At 46.8% G+C, this 17,905-nt stretch overlaps 1 protein-coding gene across 3 annotated transcripts in view; it reads right to left on the bottom strand.

Moving 5' to 3' along the window:
• Nucleotides 1–17,905, bottom strand: part of NTRK2 (neurotrophic receptor tyrosine kinase 2) — a 331,708-nt gene that overhangs the window by 183,828 nt on the left and 129,975 nt on the right. Inside the window, exon 12 of one of the 3 annotated variants that reach the window (XM_042912834.1) lies at nt 13,178–17,786. The exons of the other annotated variants lie outside the window; for them this stretch is intronic. Coding sequence (XP_042768768.1) covers nt 17,749–17,786 — 38 coding nt within the window. The 3' untranslated portion in view covers nt 13,178–17,748. Of the gene's footprint in view, nt 1–13,177; nt 17,787–17,905 lie in introns of those variants that run through there. 3 annotated transcript variants of the gene reach the window in all.

The following is a 17,905-nucleotide window of genomic DNA, read 5'->3' as shown; positions in this document are numbered from 1 at the left end:
TCTTACACCCAATGTGCAAATGGGAGGACACCTCCAGTAGGGCCAACAGAATGAATATGTAACAAGTCAGACCCCGAGAAGAACATGGGAACAAAACTGGTTCACAAAATTGCTCAATTTATAGGAAACAAAGCCATTCTAAGCTGTTGGGTGGCACGTCCTGGGGCAGAAATCCCATTCGGGAGGGGGGATCCATGGAGTGAACTTGCCCTCAGATGTACTTTGACCATTACATTGTTTACAAAGAAAAAAACTATACATGATCTGCCAAGCACTTTAAAAATTGAGACATTTTATATAAAAATACTGATCTCGGGCTTCTCTTTAAAAAAATGAAATGGACAATCCCACAGAATGCTCCATGTTTTATCAGCAGAAAGAAAGAAGGACCCTCCTTTGGACCGGCCATGCAATGTCCCCAGGGGCCCAATGCACTGATTTATATATTTTCCTCGCTCTCAGTTTGCAGTCCTCAAATCACAGATCACACAAGTAAATATAATAACTAAATATCTCACTCTTCTCCAGCATGTAGAAGAGACAGACATTTTCTTTCTTCCCTCTCTTTGAACTTTGCTAGCCAAAAAAAAAAAAAAAAAAATCACCCAATTAAAAAAAATTGTTTTATTCTTTTTAAAGAAACAAAAATCATATTGAGCTAGAAATACACCGGGGACAATTCTACTTTGGGGGAGGGGTTACTAATGAGTCCATCTGAGCTCTCTTTGGGATGGATAAGAGAATTCATCTGTTTGGAAGGGTAGGGTGGTAAGAGATCCGTCTCACTAGAAAATCATCCCCTGAAGCCTGAATCTCCATAACTGCAAGCAGAATTAGGGGGAAGAAGCAGATCTATGGAAATACAAAATTTCCCTGTCATAAAAATAAATCCTCAAAGATAAATTTTTAGCTTCAACATAGAATGAAGTTATAGCTTTTTGACAAATGATGTTCTGGGTTGTCATGACAACCGGGCCCCGGTAGAGGTGTGTGTAAAGAGGCCTGCCCATAAATCAGAACATTTGAGGAAGGGGTTAAAACAAACATTTCTAGAGTATTCCCAAGATTTAGTGCCAAAAATGTAATTATAGACATTTGTATCAGTCTGCCATAAAGCATGACAGCTCCAATTTTACAAAATGTTAATTAAAAAAAATCTATTAAACCCACGTCCCTCTGAGAGAAATTAATATCACACCTAAGGTTGGGAGTCAGGCAACTCAGAGGCTGTGAAAATTGGACGGCCAAGGAGAAAGGGAGGCTTAAAAGCAGACTAATCCATGAGCAGTTTAGTTAAGAGTTTGAGCTAGATTCTGACCCTCGGGAGAAGTACCAAGGGCCAGATGTCGTCCTCGGAGGCTTTCCAGAAGCCTGAGACAGCACAAAAAGTAATCAAAGATTTGGAGATGGAATTAGAAAGGAAAAGCTGATAGATGGAGGTTAGCTCACCTGAAAATACAAGGATGAAGCACCAAAGAATCTTTCAATGCGGGAGGATGTAAACAGCAAGCGGTAACCATTAGCAACTTCCAGCGAAGGGAGGAACGATGAGAATTGTGAAAATCAGACATCAGAAAAATGCTTCCTAAGGTAAAGGTCATGCTATTCTATGACAGGGGTCACAAATCAGAGGCCTGCAGGCTACACTGAGTCAAGGGACAAAGGCTGTCTGGCCCGTACGATGTTCTTTTAAAAATGTACAGTCTTTGCCAACTTTTAAAATTCATGAGACTGCACATGAAACTCTGGCTTCTTCTCTTTAAAATGATGACCCAGTGATTAGGCCTGGGGCACCTGGGTAGCTCAGTTGGTTGCGAAACTGACTTTGGCTCAGGTCATGATCTCACGGTTTGTGAGTTTGAGCCCCGCATCAGGCACTCGGCTGTCAGCACAGAGCACACGTTGGATCCTCTGTCCCCTTCTCTCTCTCCCTCTGCCCCTCCTCCACTTGTGTTCTCTCTCTCTCTCTCTCTCTCTCTCTCTCTTAAAAATAAATAAATAATTAAAAAAAATTTAAAGACCTGAGTTTGAATTTTAAAATAAAATAAAATAAAATAAATAAAATAAAATAAAATAAAATAAAATAAAATAAAATAATGACTCAGTGATAGGCCTGGATTCCCACATGGACAACTGGAGCCGGGTTCACAGAACAGAAGCTCTTGAGGACGAGGGGTTTGCCTAGTTCGACCCTGTGTCTTCAGCACCACAGCGCAGGGCATAGAGTACCCAACACCTTCCGAGTTGAATGAATGATGACCTCATTAAATACCTGGCTGAATGAATGAATGAGCAGCTGCTGCCCTCTTTAAACAAGGACACACTTCCAGGAGGTTCCCCTACCCAGAGCGTTGCCTGCCTGGACGCTAAAGACAATTGAGTTTTCCACTCTGCTCTGTGCAGTAAGTTTTCTTTAGTTGAGACACCATGTTGCCTCTTGACGTGAATTCCCCATAGAACCCACTCTAATGGCCATATATGCGGGCCACTGAAGCAAAATGACAGTGCAGTCATATTCTTTAAGGATATTAAAGAATAGTTTAACAAAAAAAAAAAAAAAAAAAAAGAAGGCCTTCCTTTAAAGGTTTGGCATCCTCGTTCATCCTGCAGGTAGAAAGCTGTACCAAAGGACTTGCCGAAGTCTCTTCCCTTGCTTGAACAAAGCAGGTACTTCTTACAGGCCTGAGCAAACACTGAACCTTTTCTAAGTGCTAGTATGACTAAAGGCCATGTGATTGGTCTCTTTTACCTTCATGGCCAGAGATTTAAACTTTTTTGTTTTTATTAAAAAAAATTTTTTTTAGGTTTATTTATTTCGAGAGAGACAGCAAGCAGGGTAGGGGCAGAGAGAGAGGGGACAGAGAATCCCAAGTAGGCTCTGTGCTAACAGCACAACGTGGGGCTCGAGCTCACGAACCGATGAGATCGTGACCTGAGCTGAAATCAAGAGTCAGACACTTAACTGACTGAGCCACCCAGGTGTCCCGAAAATTAATCTTACAAGAGGAAATGAGGACATAGCGACATAGGAAGAAGGCTGTGCGAAGACAGGCAGAGACTGGAGTGGAATGTCTACAAGCCCAGCAGCCACCAGAAGCTAGGAGAGGCCTGGAACGGATTTTCCCTCAGACTCTCCAGAAGGAACCAATCCTGCCACCACTTCTGGCCTCCACACTCTGAAAGGATACATTTCTGTTGTTTTCAGCCACCAAGTTTGTGGTCCATTTGTTAACAGCAGCTCGGGGAAGCTAACGCGTCACAATCCTCCAGGTTGACGTGCTCAAGAAGTCCCCAGAAAACTTAGCCTGGTCTGTTCATGGGGCGGGGGTGGCGGAGGGAGGACTGGGCTGCATTCAGGACCCTAACACTTTGCTGACCTTCCTCACCTCAGAGGCTCCCTTTTTCTGATCAAGCCTGAGGCCTCAGCTTTGTCCAGGAACATTCTCACGTTGCAATAGAAGTGAACTCAACTAAGAATTATAGATATTTCATTCTTTCCTCAAAAGCACATGAGTCCTCAAACAGGAATGGTGTGTGGCCCAGTGCCTTGGACAGATGATCAAATACAGCCCAAGGCTATTACGGGACTGTAGGTAAAAAGGTGTCACTGCCATGTGGGCAGCTCTGGGGAAGCTTCTAGACGGGAGGCAGGAGCACAGCTGGACTTTGGAAAGGTACTCCAGTAATGATAATCCTCACAATGTTATTATTTACGGAGCACCTACAACATGTCCCAGGCTGTCCTGCCCACTTGCTATACTTTTCCCATTAAATTCTCCCAGTCACCCCACAAGGTAGATAACTGCTGCCCTTGTTTCCCTGAGGAATCAGGGACTTGGAGAGTGAAGTGCAAAGTCCAAGGTCACGCGTGGGAGGACTCAGAGGGTCAAACTAGGTGCGGTGAGCAAGTTGGGGAAGCACGGAGGTGGTGGGGAGGCATGGTAGAAAAGACGGGCTGGAGGAAGAATGTTCTGGGAGCTTGAAACCCCATTTGGGGAGCGGGGACTGGATCTACTTAGCTACGTGAGCTGCCAGAGCAGAACGAGCTCAGGACCGACTAGCTCAAGTCTGTATTTTGGGAGGGAAATGTCGGACTCACAAAATTGGCAAGCGTGGTGAGAAAGGTGAAGCCGGTCTGCCCCTCTCAAATACAGGTGGCCTGAAGGAAGGCAGCGGGGTGGGAGTGCGGAACCCCAGGCAGGCTTGAGAGATTTCAGGGAGAAAGACGTGGTGGCTTGATCTCAGGACGGCACACAAGAAGCAAAGGCAAGGAAGGTGTCCTGGCTCGGCTGGAGGTTTGGAAGGACCGGCGAGGTGTGAGCCACAGCACAGGACACAGGGCAAGGGCTGTGTGGGCAGACATGGCGGATTCAGTTAAAAAAAACCTGATCTTGGGGCGTCTGGGTGGCTCAGTTGGTTAAGTGTCCAGCTTCGGCTCAGGTCATGGTATCACGGTTTGTGAGTTCAAGCCCCATGTCGGGCTCTGCACTGACAGGTCAGAGCTTGGAGCCTGCTTAAGATTCTCTCTCTCTCACTCTCTCTCTCTCAAAAGTAAATAAATAAACATAAAAGTAAAACTGATCTTTTTTGTCTTTGGGACCCTCAAACTCCAGGGATGTCTGTCCCTCAGCAGATGATGCAGTAGCTTCTGCCTTTTCTCCCCACTTGCTGGATTTCTCTCAAGGGGAACAAGTTGAAGCTCAGAGGGTGTATTTTTCTATTTTTCCCAACGTTTATTTTCAAGAGAGAGAGACAGAGACAGAGAGAGAGACAGAGTGTGAGCAGGGGAGGGGCAGAGAGAGTGGGAGACACAGAATCTGAAGCAGGCTCCAGGCTCTGAGCTGTCGGCACAGAGCCTGACATGGGGCTCGAACTCACAAATAGTGAAATCATGACCTGAGCCGAAGTTGGTCGCCTAACCGACTGAGCTACTCAGGCGCGCCTAGAAGGTGTATCTTTAAATGAAATACACGAACAGTTTTAAACTCTCCAAAGGAAACTGTGCACTCTAGGTGTGAATCATGCAAGATGTATAAACCACTGACCTATTTCCCAGAGAGATCCACCTCACCAGCAGCAGCGCGGCCATGTCTTGTAGGCCCAGAACTCAGCACTGCAGCACAGGGCATCCCCAAGCTCCCCCCACATCTCACATGTGAAATCCGCAAATTCAGTAAAGAGAAAGAACTTAGAGCGGGGAGCTGCCTCCAGCTTTTGGTTGCCCAGGCTGAGCTGTCTAGAACATTGCTGGTTCCAGAGCTCCTTCCTAGCTCCTAACCACCTGCCCTTCCTCGTCCAGAGAGCCATACCATCCTAGAGAATAGACGAGCTGGGAGTGGGGTCCAACACACAACTAGTCAGGGTCTGAGATAATCTGAATTCTGCACATCGATCTCATGAAATAACATCTGAGAAGAGTCAGTAGGCACTGGACTTGACTGGAATCAGAAGATCAGGGTTCGAATTCTGACTTGATATGTGGTTCTCATTACCACTTGGCTTGGGTAAACCCACCACTCTGGAGGTAGGCTGTACTAGGCTCTGTTGGGTCCACCGCCGTCCCTGCCAGGGTCTCCTTCCTGGAGGACTGCCCTTAAACTACTAGAGCCTATTTTTGCCTCTTTTGACCCTCATCCAATGGCTGGTGGGTGCAAGAATATGAAAGCCCAGCTCTCAGATTTCTGGGGTGCAACTTACACTCCAGAGTTCTCCTTCCAAGAAACTAGGCCTGAAATCATCTTCCTGCTTAGCCAACCGTTCCCAGTCCTGCCTTGTCCACTCCTTCCCCAGGGTGCCCTGGAGAGCACCCTTAATAAATGCTTCCTCTGTGAATCTTCATCTGTGTCTGCTTCCAGGAAGCCTGGCCACAGACCAGCATCTGCTCAACGATGCTGTGGAGGAACCGTATCTTGAGAGCGATGAGCAGAACATCCAGCAGAAGGGTCACAAAAGGCAAAATTTGGCAAAAGACATGTTTAGTTTGGCTCACAGAGGCTGTAAAAAATGTGAGGGGTCTTGCCAGCATGTAAAAACTGGGAAATGTCACAGAAAAACCCAGATCTCCCCTGGTTTTGGAAAATCGGATTTGGTGGCTCTGAGCCTGTGGTCTGACACAGCAAAGAGGTGGGGCGACCGGGGCGGGGGGGGGGGGGGGGCGGTGCTCTACCAGCGCACGAGCCAGTCCCCACCAGGCCACCTACCCGCCTACTCCTACATGACCTATCTAGGTCTCTGTAGCCACTGGAGCGGCCAAACCGTGGTCGAACACCCCGAAAGTACTCAGCAAAGCCTGTTCAACCTGAACAAGACATCATTTTTCTTGAAAGCAACTGAACCGTGGGAGAGCAGGGGTGGTGAAGAACCGATAAGCAGATGCGTGGCTCCCATCCACCGTGAGCGCTTTCCTCTGACCTGGCGAGGTGTGGACGTGCGCTGCCATGAACGCTCTCCTGAAAGAAGGTGAACCGGGAAGGAGAGCTGCCATGACAGGAAATTCGAGGGCGGACACAAAAGGAAAGGAAATGAAACCACTTGTGGTTTGAGCATGCAGGCGAGAAAAACAAAAACAGATCTTGGTTTCAGATGCCGTTTCGAGTTTTGCCATAAATAAAGGGACGGCTACAGCTCAAAAGTGGCATTTTAAACAGTTCAAAATGTTGACCTGCCCGGTCTGTGTACTTCTTTTTTTGTTTGTTTTGCTTTGTTTTACAGGATGATCATAGTCGAAGCCTTTTAAACCAAGATAACTGCTAGTAAGTGGCTTTAGGGAAGCAGGGGTTCCCTTGAGCACTGGAACTCAACCATCCAGGTGAGCGTCTAGGTCACTGTCATTTATAGGGAGATGGGGAGTGGTGCCTAGCAAGTGCATCGGTTAAGTGGAGGTCAGATGAGGCAGCACCTCTTGTCCAAGAGCATAGTTGACCAACGGCCGCACTATACCCTGAGGCCCACAGGTGCTCTGAAACCCATTCCCTCACTTGCACACGGTCCATGCTCCCCATGGGCTGATCCAGTACCGATGACTGGGTGTCGGACCGCATACTGAGGAAGACCCAACCTGGGAGCCGAGGAGCTCCTCTGATGACTGACTTGGCTCCACGACTCCCTGGCAGCCCCGCCCACACTTCCGCAGGGCGAAAGGAGCCTAGGGCACTGGACCTAACCTCCTTCCCTCGCTCACACGAGGTGTGCTCGCCCTGCGGCCCGCTGCCCCCACAGCCTTCCCCAGCTCCTTCCCCATCTTCTCTCACACAAGAGTTTCTCCTGATTAGAATCCTGGCAGCTTCAATCCCATCTTGGCATCTGCCTCTCAGAGGACACGTTCCGCATTTGAAAATTCCTCCTGCCTATATTCGGCAAAATCTGTCAACTCTACCCAATGATCGAGGCTCTCAACTTCTGTGTGGTTACATGAATCTGAAGAGGCAAGTACTTACAATGAGAACTGAAAATGAGCAGGCTTTAAGGAACTGGATTAGGAGTTAAGAGAAAGAGGAAAAGAAAAAGCAGGAAGAGGAAGGGCGGGGAGGAGAAGAAGGAGGAGACAAGTTTTTTTCACTTATTCCATTTTGACAACTTTCCACAAAGGAAATGGGCAGGGAGGTCCCCTGAACCACCACCTGCTCCCACCTCCAGGAAAAACTCTCAGAGACGTTCTGTGTTACCTGTCCTGCTCCAGAATGCCATCTGTTAAACTATTTGGGGATCAGATGTACAGTCCCTTAGAACACTGCTGGCCAGGAAGCCCTTTGTGGCCATAGTGGAGACCACAAGACTCTCATTCTCAATACCTCAAACCCCAACATCTCCAATTGTCATTTGGTGGAAAAGCAGGGAAAGGGAGGTACACTGCCTGTATGAGATACGTAAAACGTGCCTTACAACCAAGAAAAGAAAGAACACAGCCACACACACACACACACACACACACACACACACACCGGCACTCTTACTCTGCTAAGAGGGTTAATGTTAAAAGGAAACCTTCAGGCTGGGTATTTCATAATTCACAGCAAAATAGAAAAGAGAGACAAAATCAGCAGCATCGTTTATAAGCCCTGGAAAATGGAAGTTTCCAAGCTGTCATAAATAAGGATGGAAGCATTTGCCAAGTCAGAAATTTTGCCAAGTTTGAAATCCACTCAATCCTTACATCTTGGAGCTCAGAACGGAACACCAACCTTTTGGGATTTGTAATCATTTCTTCTCCGCGAAACTTCTTGCTATTTATAAAGAAGTAAAAACAAAAAGCAAAAAATACAATATGGAAAGTTTTTAAAAGGAGCTGGTTGGGAACATTACAGCACGGTGCGCATTGGGAAGGCAATAATGGTATAATGGTACAGATGGTGTATGTACTGGGATTAAATTCCTATTTAATCAAACAGGGCTTAAAGTATGCAATATTCTGTGTGTGTGTGTGTGTGTGTGTGAAAGACAGAGAATTATTGTGTCTTTCCTTGCTGGTACCTTTCTCTCTCTCTCTCTCTCTCTCTCTCTCTCTCACACACACACACACACACACACACGCACACACACACAAACACACCATGTTTTCACTATGCAAATACTTCACCCAACTGATTCTACATTTTTAATGTGTGAAAAACAAAGAGAGGTCAAAGCATGTTTCTGCATGTATTTGGCTTGTGTGGAAAGGGCACTACAGAAGAAGTAGAGAGTAATTATTTTTAACACAAAAGGGAAAGGGGCACCTGAGTGGCTTAGTCAGTTGAGCATTCGACTCCCGATTTCAGCTCAGGTCATGATCGCACATTTCACGAGTGGGAGCCCCACATCCGGCTCTAGGCTAACAGTGAGGAGCCTGCTTGGGACTCTCTCTCCCTCTCTCTGCCCCTCCCCTACTCATGCAATCACAGCATCAGTATTATAGATGTTACCATCACACCACAGCCCGTGAGGCCAAAGATGGCATCTGTTCTGCTTATTGTGGTAGATCCTCCCGTGCTAGGCTCATGGTCTGACCTACAACTGATGCAATAAATATACACCAGATTTGGAATAGACCCGATGTAAGATGAAGAAAGATAATGAAGAATTTAGTCTACGTTTCAGTTGGGGTCATGTCAAGGAAAAAGAACTCAGTGCAAGTGGTTTAAATGAAGAGATGTGGGCACAACGTAGAGAGGTGTGGGCAAGTTAAAGGGACAGACAAGAGACAGTAAGACCCTGGAGACGGACCACAGTGGGAAGGCTTTCCCCTCCACAAGGATAGAGGGGAGCAGATGGAGAAAAGATGGAGCCTGTCCGGCAGGACTGCAGATGCACAGGGATGAACCCTGGTAGGGACGGACCTCGCCCTGTGGAACAGGGGAGATACACCCCTGCCCCTCCCCTCCACCCGACACCTGCTAGTCACCCCGCTGGTCAAACGCTCAGGGGAGCCGGCACACCACCATCCCAGGGAGTAGAACATGGCATGCAATTTCAGTGTTTACCGAAGGAGGGTGAGGGACAGGCCACTCCCCCCCTCCCCTAATCCAGGAGCCTAAGTAAACAGAGAGAAAATCCTTCAAGGGAGTAATCTTTGTAAAGACTGAAGCATCCCAGTAGTCCATGCCTTAGTTCATGTAAAAACTCAGGGCTCCTGCATGGCTCAAGTCAGTTAAGCATCTGACTCTTGACTTCAGTTCAGGTCATGATCTCTTGGTTCTCGAGATCGAGCCCAGAGTCGGGCTCTGCACCGACAGCACAGAGCCTGCTTGAGATCCTCCCTCCCTCTCTCTCTGCCCCTCCCTGTTTGTGTTCTTTCTCTCCAAATAAATAAATAAATATTTTAAAATTAAAAAAAAAAAAGAAAAAAACCTGAGAGCACCCCCCAAAGGCAAAGCAGTGCTGGTGACTCTACTTCTCACCCCGGCTCAAATGTCTTTAGTGAAATGGCATGAACTTACCTGAAGCCTGATGCTAATCTTTAAACCAAGCAGCCACAGTCTACATTTTTATTTAGCAATTCAGCGCGACTAAACACCATACGATGAGAATTATTAAAAAGAAATGAAAAGGTGTCAAGCACACAAGAGGTCTTTCCTTTCCTCCTGGGAAACACAATCAATATTTTAAAAGAAGTGGCTGGGGAGGGGGGAGGACTTACTGTTCATCAGTTTATGATTGCACAGAGATTTTAATTCAGTACACACAGGCCCCCGGGGGTCTTGTGCCGTGTGACAGGGGGCTTGACCAAATGACCGGGAAATTAGCGCATGCCCTTAGCATTGTCTGTCAGTCACTGGCTGCCAGATGAGATATTTGGGGACCGGAACATCCACAAGACTGACCTACTCAGACGCTGTTCTGCCTCGCTGTGTTTCAGAGGCTAGAAGCCGCTCGGGCCTCTTCTGCCACTTGTTCCAATGTCTGGATGCTCTACCTGGAGGTGGCAGGATGCTGCGTCCTCAGACAAGCTCCCCTGCCTCACCCCCACCTCCACCCCCACTGAGGTGGATTCCCTCGCTGTTACTCATCGCAGAGTCAGGACTGCTCCAAATGAGCCGTGAGCACTCCGGTGCGAGAGCCACAAGAAAATGCATCTCGGAACAGTCAAAACCAATAAATCCGTCCTCGGTCACAATGGATGAAACAAACATGCGCTGGGCTTGCACTGGCTGATCAGCAAGGAACCCCTGCTTGATGCAACTTCTCTGTTTCATAAAGTAATATTTAGAAAACGTGTACAACTCCCTATTGTGCCACACAGTTCTAAGTCGAGATTTGCACAGGCTTTGTTAGTCGCACATTTAAATAGCAGGAGGCTTACTGGCGTGGCAGGTGCCTTCACGATGTCATGGGTTAACCTTACAATTCTGCTTTTCCATGATAATAATCTCTACTCAACCTCTAGCTCCGGTAGGAGTGACCGCTGGGCACCTGCAGGGCCCCGAGGGTGCCACGTCATTTCCAAAGATTTTCAAATGGATAATTGAAAGTTAACGTTAACGTAGACCCCGTTCAAATGATCCAAAATTCTGAATTAACAAAGTAAGAGGCAGACCATATTGGAGTATGATCTTCAACGTTTTTTCTTCCAGAATCCTCAAACGATAGAGTGTCACTCCAACTCACCGAACTATCATAATATAGGTCCAAACAAATTGTACTCTCTTATTTTATCAAAATAAAATCTGGAAAAAATACATGTGCAAGAACTGCCTGGGCAGAGTGAAGGCTCTAGGAGGAGAATCACTGTGACTCTGGAGACAGATTCACAGCCCAGACCACATCCAGAATGACCCAGTGAGTGAAGGTCCCTTCCACTGGACTCCATTATTTGCGCCCACACAATCGCCATATGGCCAACACATACAGATGAGTTGGGATTCGGGGCACGTACTGAGGGATACTGAGCATAACTGAACACCCAAGTCCATCAAAATATTTTTGTTAGTGACACCAAGTGCCGCCCACATCAGAGCCCGGTGGGTGGGGGCAATTAACATTATCATCTCCGGGCGCCTGGGTGGCGCAGTCGGTTAAGTGTCCGACTCTTGATTTCAGCTCAGGTCAAGATCTCACAGCTCATGAACTCGAGCCCCACCTAGGGCTCTGGGCTGACAGCATGGAGTCCGCTTGGAATTCTCTCTCTCCCTCTCTCTCTGCCCCTCTCCCCCGCTCATACTCTCTCTGACTCTCTCAAAATAAAAAAATAAACTTAAAAAAAGTTTTATCAGCCCGTGAAGAACAGAGCCATGAACTATCTTTCCCAAGGTCAGGTAGCTTGTGAGTGTAACTGGGATTCAAATCTGCACAGCCTGGGTTCATTGCCTACTGCCTCAAATTATTACACAACCTCCGAATCCCCAATGAGACCTGTTTAGAAGGGCGTTTAGAAAAAGTACACGTCGCCAGCACTAACCAGGCTCTCAGAAGAGGTCAGTGTACTTGGGTTGATGAGACATCAAGTCACACTGGATCGGTTTTTCCAGTCCCGAAGTCTTCAGTGCAGAGCAAAACCCTTTAAAGGTCACCAGAAGGTGAAAGCAGACTCAAACGAATCCGAGCTGGGGTCCTACAGACCTTCCTTTTTGGTCCTATCCTAAAAGGGAAACGTGAACAAGAGACGATCCGGGGGATGGAGGCAAGAGGGCTGTGAGCTGTGGCCACCACCGCGCTCACAGCTGTGGTTGGATGGCGTTGTACCTCTCTGTGCACTTGGCTTCCTCTCTGTTGCCTCCATGAAGGCACAAGCCATCGTATTCATCTGGCTACAAAGTCACCGAGAATGGAGGGACAGAGCACTGAGTGTGTCCCCTTGCTGGGACCTGGGCCATTCCAAGTTCTTAAAATACCAAAGGTCTTTCCCACAGAAGGTTAAGTTGTTTTCTTCCTTCTTTCATTCCCTTGAACTTTGTTTGTTTTCGAGGATTGCCTCTTAGCCAATGAAAACATATCCAATGCAAGAATCAGTACACAGTAAATGTATAATTCACATTGATGGGAATTTTAAAAGTCCCTTTTGAGGGACAGGAGATGTATTCCAGGATCTATATAGTGGGTCTGGGACTCCCCCAAAACTCTGAGTGACGTTTCTCACACTCTTTCTTCGGACACCTTTAGCCTTGAGCGTTGCCAATGCCACACAGGGTGACGGTATGTGTTTGAGGAAGAGAGAGGTATGTAAGGCCCTACACAGAATGCAAGACACATGGAGATGAATTATAAAACTTTATTGGCTTGTTAAAAAAAAAAATGAATGAATTCAGCAAGTACATTTATGGTCTATCCACATTGTTAAAACAGCACTTAAAAATAAAATAAAAATGATTATCCATTATTTACAGGAAACGTGAAAAAAATGACTTTAAAACCTGGAACATTATGGGGAAAAACGGGGCATGCTGATGATTCACAGACTGCCTATGGATTACAGCAATACAGCAAGTGGATGTGAACAGGAAGTGAATGAAACCTGAGGATTTTTCTTTCTCTGGAATGTTTTGTTATTTTTCCCTTTTATTTTCTTTTTAACGGTATTGGGGTATAATTAACAAGTGAAATTGTAAGGTATTTAAAGGATACAACGTGACGCTTTCATATACCTATACATCCTGAACGGAATCTTGCTCTTTTATATTTGATTATGCTCCATTCATAAATAGGCTGTCTTAAAATAAAGGGGGCGAAAATCTCCGTTCTTTTCCTTTTCCTGCATTTTTTTTTCCCGTGAAAACTAAGGATTCAGACACAGCCAGTAGCAACCCATCTTGGGTGTCCGCTAATGACCATCCCAAGGCCCCACTGCAGCATTAGCCTGAATTAAACCCAGAGTGATCTCCCTGTCAGAATCAGATGGCCGGGAGGGTCCCTTGTCCCTGACGACCGAAACGAGGAAATGGGCCAACTGGAGTGGAAAGCCGCCTTCTGTGACAACTGTTTTCGTGTCACTCTCTGGGTTGGGAGTTCTGTTCACTTAATTCCGTCTGGCAGCACCCCACAGAAAGTGATATTCTTGCCCTGTCCGGGAGAGTCCTTAGCCCTCCCAGGGGCCCTTGAATAGATCTGACATGGCTGGTGGGCACCGTAGGTGTGTGAGCACAGCAGATACACTTAATGAAACGGTGGCCTCCATTCCAGTTTCTTTCCTTGGAGTCCAGTCTGCAGGGGCCCAGGGGGCCTCACTGACCCTGGCCTGACAGGAAGGGCACAGCCCACGTGGCCTGACGCAGTGAAGGCCTTGCATGACACAGAGTCCCGTCTTTCCAGTGCCCCCGCCCCCCGCCCCGCCTCTGCACCTGGTCTGGACAATGCAAGACAAAATGAACATCTACTACCGGGTGAGGGGACTGGGCAAAAACCAGGGAGAAGTTCTAGGCAGAAAGCCTAACAGTGCAAGAGTGCCTCATCCCGCTCCGCGGTGGCACGAGAGAAGTTACTTCAGGCCCCGTTCGTGTTTGTTCCCATTTTGCAATGAACATAAAAAGCGTGTGCGAAGCAACCAAGAAAGCAAATAAAACCAAGCCCTCCTGTCATGGAGTCAGTTTGGATTGCTAGAGGGACAGAGAAGTCAGGGGTTTTAAGCAGATCACGAGACCAGACAAAGGAGAGACAAAGCAGGTGCGCCTCCCTCACGCTCACCCTCGCACGGGGCCCTGAGCTGACTTCCTGCCTGTTGGCCTTGAGTCCTTTGCTCCTCAGACTGGTAACCATGGCCTCTGCTCTGCGGGAGGCAGAACCTGGAGCCCTAACCACTCTGTGTGACCTTCAGGCCAACCCCCAAGGTGCTCTGAGATTCGGGGTGGAGCTGGGACTGTGTTCTTCTCGTCTGTGCCCCCTACTTTTGGAAAGACACTCAATGGGTCAAAAATGAAATGGGTCTGGGCTGGAAGACCAGGAGTGAAAACCCCGGAATCGATGGTCTCCGAAGTATGTGGGGATTCATTTTTTCCTGTGAGGAAATTCACCTTCCTTGGCCTCAAACCAGGGTCATCGGGGATGCCAGTGGGAGTAGTTTCTTAGTCTGTCCCAGCTGCCTTACAGGCTCCCAGGGGGACCCCATTCAAAGTATGGGCCCTGAGCCATACCTCTTGAGGTGGCACACCTATTTTCCGTTTACCAATGGCCACACGGTACGTTAAGGGCCCATGAACGGGGCTGTGTACTTTCCCACCTGAACCCAGTTACCCCCAAGTGGGCCAGGCGACATGGACACTGGTGAGAGTAGGCGATGTCAGATAAAACAGGAGGAAGGGCTTGCTAGGTTGTCTCTGGCCACGCAGAGGCAGGGCCAATTGGGATGGAGGGAAAACAGTGCCGTAAGAGAGTCCCAGGCAGGGTGACAGAGCCAAGGCCCTAGCTGGTGGAGGTGGCAGGAGAGCCCCAGAGGTAAGTGACATGCCAGGGATCACTGGGGTGCTAACCTCAATGATGGGAAAGCTCTCAGTGGCAATGCCAGGAAATGCGTTTGCAAAGGAAAGGTAGTAGGAAACAGTGAGAGAACAATGATGTCGCTTTAAGACAAAAGTAACAAACGGGCAGCCCACAGTTGTTTTGTTGGCCTACATAATGTTTTAAAAATAACTGAGCCAACTTTTTAAAAATAGGGACATTTCACATAAAAAAAAAATACAGACTTCAAGTTTCTCTTAAAGAATCAGAAGACTGGGGAGCCTGGGGCCACATTCCCCGGTCAGCAGGAGTCGGCTGAGGCTGGGTGACCGCCACCTCTCTGCAGGGATGGGTGTCTGCTCACCCAGCACGTGTCCTTTACGAAGGGTACCTGCCTGGCGCTGAAACGCCAGGTCCTTGTGGGGGCGGGAGGCAACAGACTCAATTTCAACAAAAATGCCTCTTGTCCTTTTCTAATGCTGAAAAAATACATGATACGTGTCATTAGGAAGCTGTAAAAAGATTTCTTGTAGGAGACATAAAAAAGCAAAGGATGAAAGAGGGTTGGTCTAGAGTATAGAAATGAGAAGATATGTCACTGGCTGTGGTCTTCGGGGATTAAAGAAAAATGAAAACCAGGAACACAAGAACCATATGAAACAATTTTCTAATAGCCTGCTGTTTTCATCGTTCCCTAGGAGATGTCAACTGCTCTTTGATATATTAAATTGCCTTATCTGTCCACTTCTCTACATTTTAAAACAAAAATCTACCCTGGAAATCTTCTAGCTTTTGAGGACAAATATTCTTTTCTTTTTTCCCTTTCAGTCTGGGCAATGCACAAAATAGTCCTTAAACAATTCATTGCCTTTTTCTGGTTCCACAGAATCAAATAGAAAAGGTTTTGTGAAAAAATAAATAAATAAAACTTGCACCGAATGGCCGATATTTAAGAATGCTTGGCGTACTGCTCGACTCTCAGTGTGAATTTCCTTTTTCTTGCAGGGTTCGTGATTTCTGCAATTAGCTGGCCTTTTTGCAAATCAACAACTTTGGGAAAGATCAAAATCTAAGTAGTGACAGGAACTGTCATTCAGCAGCGAGCAAGAAAATGGGAATTCAGAGACTATTCAGGTCCCCCTACCCCCACCAAGGGCCAGCTGCTCTCCCGCTCAGATGTGTCTTTGGAAAGAAAACTTTTGAGCACAAGCAGCCTGTGTATGTTTTGAAGAAACTGCCCCTCTTTCAGGCATGGTTAAATGCTGTAATCCATAGGACTCTGTGAAATGTCTGTATCAAGCAATAACATATTTAGTGGCTAATGTAAAAGATAACAGTATAAAATATTCATCATGGATCATCTTTTTATATCAGTTGGTGCCTAAATGGATCCTGGTTTATTAAGATTAACGCCTTGGTTACACAGGATGCAAAACAGTGTTTCCAAACATGTTGGACTAGTTAAAAATCTATAAATCCTTAAAGCTGAACTGCAAAACTTGAGTAACTATTTCCAAAAAAAGATTTTGTTTTGTCAAACGCCAATAAGTTTCCAATCCAGCCATGGCATCTATGAGCATGCCTTAACAGTCAGAGCTGATTGTATTTTTAAGCAAAATGGTCCAGGCCTGGCTCCCGAGTCCCCCTAAGAAGAAAAGTGTGAGGTGAGATGGGGCAAGGGCAGCCAAAGTTGGCCGCAGGACAGGGATGCTACCTGGCAGATACGGACCAAAGGTCACTGCAATGGCCAGATGAGTGACACAGGTGTCCGTGCTAGGACTAAGGCTGGGGCGCAGGATTCTGTATCTCCAAGGCTACCCTCTCAGCAACGAGGCTGGACATGATAAACCACATTCTCATTACCTCTGTGCTGCTGGGGTCAGGAAGAGCCTTCCTGCCCATGAAAACCAGCAGTAGTGTAGGGTGTAGTAGGGGACTATCCTTCTTAGAATATGGTCTCCTGCTCCCAGCAGGCCAGCCATTCTGCCCGCAGACCTTTTCAGAGTAGAAAAGCTGTAGTTCTGTCATGGGAACAGCATGAGATACTGCGGCCTTCTCACTAGGAAACTTCTAAAAAGCAGGTGGATCGCAGGGGGCGAATAAAAGGACATACGCACCATATGTGTCTATTTCACTCTTTCAGTTATCCTGAAACTGACTATGCCTAACCTAAATCTATAGCCCCCTACCGCAGAGCTGCTTTTTATTTTTTTTTTCTGCCTGCTAATAAACTTTACAAAAATCATTAGCGTTGATTGCATGACTCTGGAGTTGTATTGCCAGTGAAGGGAAGAACCTCTCAGTGGGGTCACCAGGTACCCACAGCGATGCCCTCAACTCTTTTAGTCACTGCGCTGTAGACGGAAAAGTGAAACTTTCTGAATTCAGTTCTCATTAAACGTCAACAGAAAACGATGCTAACCTACGTGTTAGATGGAGATTAGGCTGTTTAGTGTGTTCTTATACCTGTCCCTAAATTTAGATTTTTTTGTTTTTAACTTTGCAGTTCACCTTTAATCAACAGAAACAATAAAAATCAATACATTTCCGGTATGGTCAAACCAGCACACCTTTCAGAAGAGATGCATGATCCAATGGAATTCCATTTCAGTTTTGTATTTGAACAATTGTAAGAACAAAAGAGGAGCATGAGTTTAAGATGTTTTCTTGAGTGTTTGCTTAGCTGCCTGTGAGCTGCCTCTGCAATGGTGCTCCCCAAACACAGCTCACAACATCTGCAGGCTTCGTGTGGTACCTCCTGCAAACACCACGCATGTCTACCAGAAAACCCCAGCTACGCGGCACCTCCCAGGAGAAGCCAATGCCCGTCCCAAGAGTCCAGCTTACAAGGCAGCATCAACCAACAAGCACCAACCGCCCCCTTCTCTGTCTTTTCCTTTATTTCAGCTACCCATCCAGTGGGATCTTATGAAACAAAACAAAACCTAAAAGAAACACAAAATAAAACATAAGTCATGCTCAAAACAAAAGTCAATGAAAATTAACATACGAGTATAATCACTTTTAAAAGAACATAATAAATAATCAAAATCAAGACACAACA

Source organism: Panthera leo, chromosome D4, assembly GCF_018350215.1.
Source record: "Panthera leo isolate Ple1 chromosome D4, P.leo_Ple1_pat1.1, whole genome shotgun sequence".
NCBI classification, from domain to species: Eukaryota; Metazoa; Chordata; class Mammalia; order Carnivora; family Felidae; genus Panthera; species Panthera leo.
The sequence above is the reverse complement of the archived record's forward strand: the minus strand, read 5'-3'. Positions and strand labels throughout refer to the sequence as shown.